The 13,522-nt window shown below is 36.9% G+C and overlaps 3 protein-coding genes across 3 annotated transcripts; 2 read left to right on the top strand and 1 right to left on the bottom strand.

The window, feature by feature from the left end:
* Positions 1-109: 109 nt before the first annotated feature.
* On the bottom strand, positions 110-2,275 carry LOC111793698 (30S ribosomal protein S21, chloroplastic). Its single transcript, XM_023675703.1, has 2 exons — positions 1,670-2,275; positions 110-492 (listed from the first exon to the last, which is right to left on the bottom strand). Exons 1-2 carry the CDS (start codon positions 2,104-2,106, stop codon positions 384-386), a joined length of 546 nt encoding a protein of 181 aa, XP_023531471.1. The 5' UTR covers positions 2,107-2,275; the 3' UTR covers positions 110-383.
* A 3,976-nt stretch (positions 2,276-6,251) lies between these two features.
* On the top strand, positions 6,252-8,830 carry LOC111793877 (F-box/kelch-repeat protein At3g27150). Its single transcript, XM_023675943.1, has 2 exons — positions 6,252-6,737; positions 7,108-8,830. Exon 2 carries the CDS (start codon positions 7,118-7,120, stop codon positions 8,390-8,392), a length of 1,275 nt encoding a protein of 424 aa, XP_023531711.1. The 5' UTR covers positions 6,252-6,737; positions 7,108-7,117; the 3' UTR covers positions 8,393-8,830.
* Positions 8,831-9,674: 844 nt separating this feature from the next.
* Positions 9,675-11,774, top strand: LOC111793876 (KIN17-like protein). Its single transcript, XM_023675942.1, has 2 exons — positions 9,675-9,804; positions 10,451-11,774. The coding sequence occupies exon 2, from the start codon at positions 10,488-10,490 to the stop codon at positions 11,673-11,675; it is 1,188 nt and encodes a 395-aa protein (XP_023531710.1). The 5' UTR covers positions 9,675-9,804; positions 10,451-10,487; the 3' UTR covers positions 11,676-11,774.
* Positions 11,775-13,522: the final 1,748 nt, after the last annotated feature.

Below are 13,522 nucleotides of genomic sequence, written 5' to 3'. Positions count from 1 at the left end.
AATTATAAGGTCAACATGTCCCTAACTTATTAGGCACAAAATAAAAAATTCAATAACCCGTTGGATACAAAAATTGAAAGTTTAAGGATTTATTAAATACATTTTAAAGTTCTTGAAAGTTCGAAACTTTATTAAACAATTTATAAAATACACCAAACTAAAAGCTCGTGGACTAGACTTATAATTTAACCATCTCTGTCGGAATTCATAAGTACAAGGAATGGCCATTTCTACTTGTTCATAAGGAACATTGCAAAAACTCCTCAACTAAAGAAGATCTAACATGGAAAATAACTTACATTACAGAGTACTAACAGCTTCCCAAAATCTAAAGATGAGCACAAAACATTAAACATTTTGGTGGACTGAACTTCTGGATTAGGTTAATTTGGAATGCCTTCTTCAGGTAAATCCCAGTTGTCATCATCAGCTTCCTGCTTGGTTGCAGGCACATCCTGCTTGTTCTCTGGTGTAATTCTTGTGAATGGGCGCCTGTTCAACCCAAATCATTAATCAACTTAGCCCAAATTTTCCATCTTAGATCTCCTTTGCAAAAAAGAAAACCCGAGCTTTTGCAGAGAAATATGAAAGAATGTACGAGAGAATACAGAAAACGAGTCCACCAAAAGGAGACCCACACTAGCTACAAGAATCGCCAAATGCTCGATTAACAAACGTTCGTAACGAAGAGTTAAAACTAACCAACTTCCGAAGTTCATCCTCAAATCTCTCCGATCCCGAAAAATCCTATTGTTCCTCTCAAGCTAAAACTCCCTCTAAATAGCACTAGATAAAAGTTCTTTTCAAAATCGTCCTATTTCCTTTCTAATCCTATCCGTGATCCTTTTGGTAAAGATTGTCATTACCTATTGTGTGAGAGGGAAACAAAACATTCCTTATAAGGGTGTGGAAATCTCTCCCTAACATACACGTTTTAAAACCACGAGGCTGACGACGATACGTAACGGGCCAAAATGGACAATATCTGCTACCAACGAGGATGTTGGGTCTCCAAGGGGGTGGATTGTGAGATCCTACATCGGTTGGAGAGGGGAACAAAACATTCCTTACAAGGGTGTAGAAACCTCTCCCCAATAGACGCGTTTTAAATCCTCGAGAGGTTCTCTCTCAAGACTTGGGTTCGATTTTTCCCATTACTTTCTCTTAATTCTAGCTCCTTATCCTAAGTTTCTCAAAAGAGTATAGGTAAAAAATATCAAGGAAGTGTGCCTATTTTCTCTTTTGTTCTACGTTATTATAGTTTAGCTTTGTCTTTCTACAAGTGGACGAGTGTTTGCACCAGCTTGTGTGCACCTCGGCTATTTTTACGAGACAACTATTGACCCTACTACATTTGGTTGTCAAGATAACTACTCGCTAACATTACGTAGCTGGCTACCATAGCTTGAACTCGTCCCTTGTTATAGTTTAACCTCAGAAGTACATTAGGCCAGTCAAGAGTAAACCTCTACATACAAACCTTTCATATTCAGAAGACAATTCTGGATAAGGCCTCTATTACCTTCCTAGCAATCAAATTCAACACTCAAACAGAACACAAATCCCAACAAACAAACAAACAAACAAACAATCATAGAGAGTTTCAGAATCAAAGAACAAAGAATCAGAAAAATCCCAAAAGAATCCACAAGAAATTCCAAGAACAAACCTCCGGCGGTTGCGTTTAGCAGCCTCTCGAGTCTTACGCTTTCTAGTATCCTGAGTATTCTCAAAGTATCTCCGTCTCTTACACTCCTGAATCACACCAGCCCTCATAACCTCTCGCCGGAATCTACCCAGAAGCCGCTCCTCCGGCTCATTATCATCCACAATCACCTGAACATTATACGCCGAATTGAAGAACATAGTATTAGCAAAGGCCAGCGAAGGACAGATAACAGAGGCTAATTCCGCCGATAAGGGCTCGGAATGACTCAGACCCTTTAGGGGCTTTAGGGATACCGATTCATCTCTGGATTTTAGGGTTTGGAACTGAGCGGCGGACTGAGTCGCCGGAGAAGGAGAGGCAATGAGGGGCTGTTGGGGCTTTGGGGGAGGTGGTTTTGAGGGTAAGAGGAAGGAGAAGAAGGTGGAGAGAGAAGCCATGGATGGCTCTGGCTGAGAATTCAGTCTTCAATTGATGCGAAGTTTCTCTCTTTTTGTAAGACCCAAAATTTTCTGTGTGCGGAAGTTTGTAAACTGGAGACATCTATCCATGGAATCATCTCCTCTCTCTCTCCAGCTTGTGGATAAGTTTCGCAATCCACTGATTTGTTTGCTGTTTTTCCATTTTGTTCATAACAAAAAATGTTGGAAAAACATTTTTGGTGGTTTTTTTAAGGATTTCTGTGATCCAAAAGTAGAAATTTTGGTTTTTTTTTTCATATGTTTGTGTTTGGTAAGACATTAGGTGATTTGGACATAGATCTCATAATTCACTCTCTTAGTGTTAGCGCCTTTGATGGCACTTTGTTCTGTGTTCGGCTCCATTTCTAACGGCCCAAGCCTACCACTAGTTGTCCACTTTGACCCATTAAGTATCGTCATTAGTCTCACAAGTTTTAAAATGTGTCTATAATGGAGAGGGTCTAGCCCTACTCCAGCTCGTGTCTGGCATCGTTCGGTGGCTGGCTCTGATACCATTTGTAATAGCTTGAGGCCACCGCTAGTAGATATTGTTGCTTTTACCCATTACATATCGTCGTCAGTCTCATGATTTTAAAACGTGTCTACTAGAAAGAGGTTTCTACATTTCTCCAACTAATGTGGGTTCTCACAACACTTTTCGACCATTTTCTAAGTGTCTTTAAGAGTTTAAACAATTCAACGCTAAAGGTTTTTTTTGTACAAGGGTAGATATAAAGCATGAAATTCTATTTCTAGACTCTTTCTCATTCATTGCTTTTATGAAAGTGCATCAACCTTTTCGATATTAAATATTTGGTGCTAAGTGTTGAAGAGGATTACTTGTGTAAAAGACGAGACTTTCATTGAATCCCCAAGAAGGGTTTTAACCCGTGATAGAAAAGAAACTAAAATTATGAAAATAAACTTATGAAGACTCTACGAGGTTTCAGATACAAACAAGAAAAGGAAAAGAGGTAGAACACGTGCACAGTCATCTTAGGTCAGAGGTGACCGGTTCAGTTGGACCGATCCAACCTGGCTCGAGAATCTAAAAGTTAGAGACTCAAACATATAATTCGGAAAGAGTTTTTTACGGTAAAAAATGACACTTGTTCTTGTGGAAGTGAGCCTAATCATTGGTGTTGGTCTTATAGATGGCAAAGAATTGGAGCCACTCAAGCTTTGCATTTCTAATTCCTTTCATTTCAAAATTTTATTCCCCATTAAATAATTTATTTGCTAAAACCAAAGTTTTGTCATTAATAATGAACTTTGCAATAATAATAACTTATTAAAAATTTAATTAAAAAATCGTAAATTAGTTTTAAACGTGTTCAATCCTTCAATTAGCTCGAAAATTATTGTAATTTCTAATCTAAGTTGGACCCAACTTGAAATTGTCCATTTATTTTTATAGGAATAAGAGCAAAACGACAATTAGGGCAGGACTAGGGTCATAGACGAGGACAGTATGTAATCTCTGTCTTCTGCCCCGTTTAGCTAACGGAGGAGAACGCTCCCCCATTCTTCATGGGTTAAATGGGCATCTCTAACTGTTATCTTCGTAATAGTGGACGTAGGGTTCATCCACTAAGAGTGAGTCAGCGCTTAAGATCAGATTGAAAGACATAGTCAATAGACAACAGGTGAATATTCCTGTACTACCCTTTGTTGGTTTCGAGGGACGGAGGAGGTTAGGTTAATCGATAGATGGCTATCGGTTCAAGGATATAAGGTGCCTCTCCTTTCTCGGAATAAAAAGAGTAATGGAAAATGACTAAAATACCCTTGACTAAAAAGGAGGGAGGAAAACCCATCCAAATGGGAAAACAGTGTTTGGTTGTGGCATCTTCTCCATAATTGGCTTGTTAATAAAATAATGCAAAATAAATAATAAAAAAATCAAAGGGTATTTATTTAATTTCCAAATATGCCCCTATTCAATAGGACAAACATAATGGTTCCATGTCAGTCCCTTTTTTGTAATTTTCTATGTTTTTTTGTGCTCCTTAAAAAACATTTATATTATTCTTTTATTTCCACTAAAGATTATATATTAAAATAATGCATAAAGTATTAATGTTAGGTATTCAACATTTATTAAAATTAATAATACTTTTTATATTTAATATGACAATAAATTCGTAAAATTTTAAAAACCTTTAAAAAAAATTGAAAATACTCTCATTGTTAATTTAAAACGTTTAATATTTTGTTTAAAAAATATCGTAAGAAAATATAAACGAAAAATTTTAAAATTAAAAGATATTTTCGGAATATAGTTAAAGTTATTTTTTAGAATTATTTTAAAATTTTAACGTACCAAATTTAGAAATATTTTTATTAATTTAAATTTTTTTCATTTATTTATTTGATATTATAAATTAAATTTTTAAAAAAATATAGAACTAAGTCTAGAATTTATTAAGAATTGAAACTCAATAATTTAATAATTTATTCGTATTTATTAAATATTATTATTTAAAAAATTAAAGATTTATTAAATAAAAAATTGAAAGTTTAGAAATTTATTAGACATTAATATTATTATTTAATTTTTTTTATTTTAACTTCGAAGTTTTAAGGTTATTTAAAAAAATAATAATAAATAAATAAATAAAGGTTTTTATTTTAAAATATGACTCCACTTCATATTTTATATAATTTAATCATAAAAGTACATTGAAATTAAAAAAAAAAAAAATTAATTATTAAAAAAAATTGAAAAGATGGGAAATAAATTTAATTGGTCAAAAGAATGATTTTATTCTCTTTCAATAAAGTGGAAAAGAAAAAGAAAAAGAAAAAGAAAATAAATTAATAATTAATTAATTAATTAATTAATTATCATATTCAGAATTCATGTCATTTAGTAGTCATGTCACTTTTAAGTAAATAAACAATTGGCCCTTACATTTTTGCATATTTATTTATTTACCCAAAAATTGCTTAAACGAATGTTCGATTACTCGAGAATTCAACCAACCTGAACTATTTGATTAATTTTTTTTTTAATTTAGTTTCGATTGAATTATTTAAAAATTGAAAAAAGTTCGGGTCAGTTTGTAGGTTTATAGTTTTTTGGTATATCAGCACGTCAACCTGACCTACCTGAAAATAGGGTTACTACACGTTCGTAGCCGATGTTTATATTTGACGTTTGTAGCTGATGTTAGTAATGCGTTCTAGTCGGTGAATGTTTGATATTTGAACTTTATGATATTTTAGTTATTAATGTAATACGTGTCGTGGATAAGTAGATTTTTTAAAAATAATTTTTAAAAAAGAGTTAAAAAAATATAGGGTTGAGTTGAGTTGGGTTGTGAACGTTATTCGAGTTGTTCGAGTCACCAATATCGACACGAGCTTAGCGATAGTTAAAACATCTGCTTCGTTTGTTAAGATCAGAGGTTTTATCCAAAAAAATGTTCGGTTTTTTAGTACGGATTCAGCACTTGTGTGCTCTAACATTCTCCCACATCCCCTGTGAATGAAAACTATTCCTATGAACCAACACGAGTTCTAAGAATGAAAAAAGATGTTTTGTCTTCGCTCGCATGCTTCTTAGAAGAATTTTACTTCTCGGTTCTAAAAGCGAAAACTATACCCACATACCGACCCAGATCCTTTCAAGATAAAAAAACACGATGAAGCTACCGAAAAGAAAAGTACACCTTAGTGGTATAAATAGCAACTTTCACGGTTTCTTGAGTATCCTCTCCTCAGGAGTCAATCTCAAACTTATTCTCAAAAGCCATCTCGAACCCATCATACACTTTTTAAGCTCTAATCAATCAACAATTCACGACCACTGTGACTATTTGCTTTAAAAAATTACAGTAAGTCAACGGTACATATTTTTTTAGAAATGGGTCATATTGAAAAGCCCGAAAATTTAAAAAACACCCCTTGATTCAAGGACGTTTCTTCAACAAAAGTATGTATATTGTCGTACCCGACTTTAAATTTTCGATAATCAGAGTTAAACTATACTAGAAATGGAAATCCGAGTAAGAAATGAGTTGGAAATCCATTCCTCTCGTTCCCAAAATCATCGAATCTAATAGAAAAAAGTGGAGTGTTTTTTTTAATATGAAGTGTTTGATAGATTTGTGTTCAACCAGTTGTTCTCTTCCCATAAACAAAAAGGAACAAATTGAAGAACAGGCAGGCAGTAAGAATCAGAATCTCCCCTTTTTCTCTGTACCCAATATCATATTGTGTAGCAATTGGCCTTTGGATCTTGTTGGTGCTGTTCATGTAGTGCCCATTTTGAACTGATTTATACCTTTAATCTTATTTTAATCTTCTCATAAAAGTAGGTTTGTATTGTATATTGTATTGTGGTGTGTGGTGTGTGGTGTTCGAGTTGTCTACTGTTCCTCTGCCACCATTATTAGTACCACCACCGCCACCTGCTCTCTTCACTTTCATTCTTCTCTTTGCTTTAATGGCCCCTTTTCTTCTTCTTCTTCTTCTTCTTCTTCTTCTCCTTCTTCTTCCCCCACTTCCCATTGTTAATCCCTAGCGGCTTTGAGGGTTCGATTCTTTGAGTTTCTGATACCCTTTTGGCCATTTCTTCGCGGATTTGGCTCTGCTTCTCTTTTCTGGTAAACCCCTTTTGCGATTTTCATTTGCTGGATTGTTTTTTGGTTTGTTTTCCATGATTTTGCATCTGGGTTTCTTGTATTATGATTGATTTGGTGTTTGGGTGAGCTTGGAACTGGCTGAAATCTCTGTGTTTCTGTGGTTTTGGAGTGGATTTTGTATCTGTTTTTGCCTGCTGGATGTTGTTTTTTGGACTTGCACATAAGGTGTTTGATTATTTGCCTGACTGAAAGTGATTTGGGATCTTTGTGCTTCCGTTTGTCTCCATGGTCTTTGTGAGAGTGTGTCTTGCTTTTGGTGGAGAAAGGGCTAGAAACTGATCAATTGATTGGATATTCGCTCTTTTTTTGTTCCTGTTTCTTGGCTTTGCAGTGTTAGATCCATGTTTAAAGGTAAAGGTTTAGAGGGCAAAGAACAAGGAATAGAGAGCTTGTGTAGGTGTGATAGTGGTTTGAGGAAGAAGAAAAAGATGGTGTATGGGGACTTAGTAGCCCGTAGTTCCACACCGCGATTGGCTGGGGACTCTGGTGTTGGTGAATCCTCTGGTTCAAAACCTCAGGATGCAGATTATTCGGTTCCTTTATTCGGTGACGAGTTGGAGCTTTCGATCTTGGCTCGGTTTCCCCAATGTGAGCAATGGAGGTTGTCTTGTGTGAGCAAGAGATACTTGGATCTTGTGAAGAGTGGTGAACTGTTTGCAATTAGGAAAGAAATTGGATACAAAGAGCCATCTGTTTTCATGTTAGCTAGTGGGGAGAGTAGCTGGATGATGTTCGATCGGACTTTTCAGTCGTGTCGTAGGCTTCCTATCCTTCCATCAGATGCCTGCTTTTTGGATGCAGATAAGGAATCGCTTTGTGCAGGCACGGATCTCATCGTTACGGGTCGAGAACTTACAGGAGCTACTATTTGGAGGTATCAGCTTGTAGGGAACAAATGGATCAAAGGCCCTTCAATGATCAGTCCAAGGTGTTTATTTGCATCTGCTACTTGTGGTGCCAATGCATTTGTTGCTGGAGGCATTGCTCTAGAGTTCAGCTCGGAAGGTGCTTTCGGTATGGGAATGGAATACGGTCAAACTGTCTTGAACACGGCCGAGAAGTATAATCCCGAAAGTTTGTCATGGGAGCCTCTCCCGGACATGCACCGAGCAAGAAAGAAGTGTTCGGGTTGCTTCATGGATGACAAGTTCTATGTCATTGGAGGAAGAGACAGAGATGGAAACCATCTCACTTGCGGCGAAGTCTTCGACGAGAAGAAAAACTCTTGGGATTTGATCGAAAACATGCTCGAAGATGCTCCAATATCGACTTCTCAATCGCCTCCTCTTGTTGCAGTCGTGAACAACGAGCTCTACTCACTCGAACCGTCTTCTAACCAGCTGAAGGTGTATTTAAAAGACAGAAATGAATGGAAGAACTTGGGTCCAGTTCCAGTGCTCTCTGTTGTTAACAAAGGTTGGGGAGTTGCATTCAAGTCGCTCGGGGATGAACTTCTGGTCATCGGTTCATCTTCGGAGTCATCTACAAACAATTCCATGAGCATATACACTTGCATCCCGGATCCGAGGGCCGAGCAGTTGCAGTGGAGGCGTCTCTATTGTGGCACGAACCATCTCAGCCCCTTTATTCTAAACTGCTGTGTCATGGTTGCTTGAATTAAGCTCTCATCATACCATGTTCGTTCTGTTTGGTGTCGGAGTGAATAAAACGAATGCCTCATTCGGTATTCTCAATAGGTTTATCGTTTATTTTCGAGGTCGGTCGCTATTCTCTCGGTCTTATATAGCATGAACTGTTTCTAGCCTTGTTAACTTCTGATTGTCTACAAGACAAGCTTGCTGAATTTATCTTTTCTGATTGTCTATAAGACAAGCTTGTTGAAACCAATGTCCTGTGTCATTTGTTTGGTCGGTTTTTCGGTTTCTTCTTAGACGTGAGCTGCCTATCACGTTTCTTATAGGACATGGCATCTTTTTTCGGTTTTTCGGCTCACCGTGGGCTGCCTGTCGTGTGTCGTTAACAGTTACCGTCTCGTCTCGATATACTCTTTTGTTGTTCACTTTCAATGAAGAAGCTGAGGGTGGATCATCTTGATCATATGAAGATGTTTTTCTTGAGACCAGTTTCTATTGAAAGTGTTAACTATGCTTATGTGTTAGATTCGGTAAACTTAACCGTTCGAGTGAGGTCGGATAATTGAATGGATCCCTGTCGGTACGTTATATCGAAGTTTCGATGTATGGTTGAAACTTTTTTAAGTGAAATCACCAAATAGTTGTAATCTTGAAGTTTGAAACGTTTTACGCTATCTTGAAGCACGAACGTAGGGACACTACACTAATTCTCTAGCTCTAAACCTCGATTTCTTCTGTTTTGTACGTCACGACGTCCCATGTAAAACAAATTTATTATTGTGTTATCATGTGAATGTCACGTGAGATATCTTTAGTTCATATTTTGGCAGCAACACCGATCATTCATGTCCAAATTTAAATTAATATATCTCATTTCTTGAATCTCGACCGTATGTTTTTTCAAAAATTCAAGTTGTATCTGGATTCTCTTAGCTTGACACAATTTCACGTCCAAATCCAAATTCTTCTTTTTTCGAAGTTCGTCTCCAAAATCTTGACTCCATCGCTTGAGTCAACTCCCCTCGAGAACTCAAGCCATCTTGTGTGAATTTTTAGTTGGATCGGTAGAGTTTACAACTGAGTTCACAACTCGAGTCAACTCAACGCTCAGTTTTCATATTGGACTGAGTTGTCTGGTTAGGTTGAGTTGTCGGGTTGTCAGTTGATCAAATTGTCTGGTCATATGAACCGTAGATCTAAAAGATGTTTGTAGGAAATTTTAAATAAAATAAAATAAAATAAAAGGTAAATTTTACATATTTATAAAAAGAAATAAGTTAAATAAATAAAAGGAAGAGGCAATATCTTCCTCCCACTCACGGCTGCAACCCCAGTTCTTCTTCTCCGTTTCAGCTCAGTGCCGCCGCTGCCTCTCTCACGCTCAGTGTCGCCGCCGCATCCTTCATCGGTTTTCTACTCTCTGGTTGCTACTGGTATTCTTCCAATCTCCTTCTATGGCTTTCTTCTCACTTGAAAAACACATGATCGTGTTTTCTCCCTACTATCTTCTAGAATATTTTATTATTTTTATTATAATAGAAAATCCATATAGAATCAGTATCTACAAATATAAACACCTAAAAGTATTAGGAAATTGTTATTATTATAGTAGGAGGTTGAGAAGCAGGATCAATGAAACAGATGTTGTTACATTNCCCCCCCCCCCCCATATATATAATTAGAATCGTCGAATGGCAACGAGAAAAGGAAAACAGACGTGGTTATGTATTTGGCTGTTCTGATTGCCATTTGATTTGTTGCGACAAATTGGATCGTGGTTTTTGTTTGGTTTTTTCTGTTTTTTGAAAGTTGGAAGTTCTCTCCCTCGAATTAACTAATGATGCTTTGAATTTATGGAATTAAGAGCGACGTCCATATAATTTGTATTTCATGTTCTTGATTTAAAAAGTTATAATGTCGCCGAGCTCCATCTCTCAGCCGCTCGCCGCTGAGGTTTTTAGGGTTTTTTTTCCCCTTCTTTTATTATTATTTTTTTGGATAACATAGTAAAATTAGTTGAGGATCGGATTGTGCTGAGCATTTCAAATAGAAAAAAAACCCTAATTTCTCTATATTCAGGGATTGCTAACTTCTCAAGGAAATTTCGAGAATCTCAATGGGGAAGAACGAATTTCTAACCCCCAAAGCGATCGCAAACAGAATCAAGGCAAAAGGGCTCCAGAAGCTCAGATGGTATTGTCAGATGTGTCAGAAGCAGTGCCGTGATGAAAATGGCTTTAAATGTCACTGTATGAGTGAAAGCCATCAACGCCAAATGCAGATCTTTGGCCAAAACCCCCATCGTATTGTTGAAGGTTATTCCGAAGAGTTTGAGAGATCTTTTATGGAGCACATTAAGCGTAGCCATCGGTTCAGTCGTGTGGCAGCTACAGTGGTCTACAACGAATACATCAATGACAGACATCATATTCATATGAATTCAACGCAGTGGGCTACTCTCACTGAGTTTGTAAAACACTTGGGTCGAACAGGGCAGTGTAAGGTGGACGAGACACCCAAGGGTTGGTTCATTACTTACATTGATAGAGATTCAGAGACGCTTTTTAAAGAGAAAATGAAAAACAAGAGGATGAGGGCAGATTTAGCTGAAGAAGAGAAGCAAGAGAGAGAGATACAGAAGCAAATTGAGAGGGCTGAGCAATTAGCACCTTTGGCTTCTGTATCTGCTGAACCTTTGGAGGCTGAACAAACGAGGGAGTTAAAATTGGATAGTGGTGTTAAGCTTGGATTTTCTTTGGGAACAACATCAAAATTAAAGGAGAAAGGAGAGAGTTCCAGGGTGGTTTTTGATGAGGATGAGAATGGTGAGACTGCCAAGGGGAAATCTGGAGAGACTTCCAAAAACAAGATGGGTAGCGGTGGTCTGTCAGCTTTGGAGGCGTTGATGAGAGAAGAAGAGATGAAGAAGGAGAAGATTAATAGAAAGGATTACTGGCTGTGTGAGGGAATAATTGTGAAGGTCATGAGTAAGAATTTGGCTGAGATGGGATACTATAAACAGAAGGGAGTTGTGCGAAAGGTGATTGATAAATATGTTGGAGAGATTGAAACGCTTGATGGAAAGCATGTGTTGAGAGTTGATCAAGAAGAATTAGAAACAGTGATACCACAAATTGGTGGCTTAGTCAGGATAGTGAATGGGGCATATCGTGGATCGAATGCTAGGTTGTTGGGTGTTGACACCGATAAGTTTTGTGCCAAAGTGCAAATAGAAAAGGGTGTATACGATGGCCGGGTGCTTAAGGCTGTTGAATATGAAGATATCTGTAAACTTGCATCATAACTTTGAGATTGAAGTGAAACTCTCTATTTGTACTTTTGTTTTCGATATTTTCAGAAAGCATATTTGTGCTAATATGACATTTGATGTCTTCCAAATACTTCTGCTAATCTCCTCTTTTTTCATGATACTCTTTTTTCTGTGAAGGAAAATGCAGAGAGATATCTGATGTTGGGGGACCTTCCCACCCGAAACTCAATTGTCATCACGCATGCTACATCTTCATGTATCCATGATATGTTCATATTCCTTGTTTTTAGATATTAAGATATTAAGTTCGAGCATGTGCCCATGCGCATTACGTGAATATGATCTCATCTATAAGTTGTACCCAGGATCTGTTCTATAAGTTCGAGAACGAGCCCATTTAGCATTGAAAGGTGTCCTCATTTAGAGTCTCTTTGATCATCATATTTGGTGCTAGTTGATAATGTGACGAAAGTTAGCAGGATTGTACATATTGATGTTTGAATTATTATGGGTTTTATTGCTAGAATTTTTGGAAATGACATTTCTCTCTTGTTTTTGTTGTTAAATGGTGAGAGGGATGCCTGTAAAACTAGGTATAAGAGGAATTAAGGTCTCATTTATCTAATGGGAACCGAAGGAATTAGGCATAGAAGGAATTATGGGTTCTATTTCTCTGTCTTTTGTCTTTAACTTAGTGACAGATGATACCTGTAAACTAGGTACAGAAGGGATTAGGTCTCATTTATTTAATGAGAATCATTCTCTGACTAATGGTAAACACTCATAAGTGGAATGAGGAAAGTAATTTTTGTTCTCTCATTTCCATTCTTTACAAGCCATCTTGAAATTCTTCCATGAACTTTTTTGATTTTGATCAAATTTCTTGGTGTCATATAATCTTTAGGTTATTGAGTTTGAGCTTGTGCTTATAAATGACTTAGTTTGAATCTTCTCTGTTCCTTGGTTGTATATATCTCTGTCCTTGAGTTCTAGGTATGACCCATTGTGCTCTAGAGCTCTTTTGTGGCGGTTTTGGAAGGAAAGAAATGCAAGATCCTTCAAAGGTAAATCTTTACTTTTTTTATTCTTTTTGTAACGACTTTTTGATGGATTTCTTTTCCCGCATGAAAGGTGCAGCTGAATCACCTCCTATTTTAGGGAGGACTAATGCTTGTTGGGTATTTTGATTTGACACGCCCCTGTCCCTTTGCCTTAGGATTAGTCAGTCCTATTTCTCGATGGGGGCAAAGAAAGGGATGGATGTTTCATGAAAAAAGAATAAGAAAGTGTGAGACGTAGATGATTGAACTAACTTCATTGGCATATTATTTGTTCTGCTTGTGCTTTTGTGTTGCAGGACCATTTTAGTTGCAATGTGTTGCAACATAGTTTGGGCATTTTAGATGTTGATAGGCATTTGATTGCAGTCAGGTTGCTAGCAGCTTGTTATATCTATCCAATAGAAACCACCCTAAGTTAGTAGGTCGTCAACGAGAATCTAGTAAGTAGTATCTTATGAGACGAGTTTGAATTATGGTGATCATCTGTCTAAAAACTTGTGTATCTTATGAGTTATCTTAGAAACTAAACGTCGGAGGGTTGGAATAGATATCATGTATTTTGTTTTTTCTGTTCTTTTTGTTGTTAAACGGTGGAAGGATATTCGGGAAACTAAAAATGAGAATTGATGTGACAATTGACTAGAGTGTCCATAGATGGGGAAGTCTTCTTGTCCCCACTTCGGCCACCTACTTCATTTTCCATCCTACAAAATTCTCCATTTATGTTTGCGGGAATTCCTTGGGCGGGAAATTTGTAAGGATGAAGTTCCCCATAGGTAATTTTTCTTCGTTTTTTATTATTTAAGAAACTAAAAATGA

Source organism: Cucurbita pepo, chromosome LG04 (assembly GCF_002806865.2).
Source record: "Cucurbita pepo subsp. pepo cultivar mu-cu-16 chromosome LG04, ASM280686v2, whole genome shotgun sequence".
Taxonomy (NCBI): domain Eukaryota; kingdom Viridiplantae; phylum Streptophyta; class Magnoliopsida; order Cucurbitales; family Cucurbitaceae; genus Cucurbita; species Cucurbita pepo.
Note: the sequence above shows the minus strand (reverse complement) of the source record. Positions and strands in the feature narration are given on the sequence as shown.

Bases quoted from the DNA above. Each gene is read 5' to 3' on its own strand.
- LOC111793698 (XM_023675703.1), bottom strand. From the start codon at position 2,106: ATGGCTTCTCTCTCCACCTTCTTCTCCTTCCTCTTACCCTCAAAACCA. The intron at 493-1,669 runs GTTTGTTCTTGG...TGGGTTGAACAG, and splicing joins GCTAAACGCAACCGCCGGAG to GCGCCCATTCACAAGAATTA.
- LOC111793877 (XM_023675943.1), top strand. From the start codon at position 7,118: ATGTTTAAAGGTAAAGGTTTAGAGGGCAAAGAACAAGGAATAGAGAGC.
- LOC111793876 (XM_023675942.1), top strand. From the start codon at position 10,488: ATGGGGAAGAACGAATTTCTAACCCCCAAAGCGATCGCAAACAGAATC.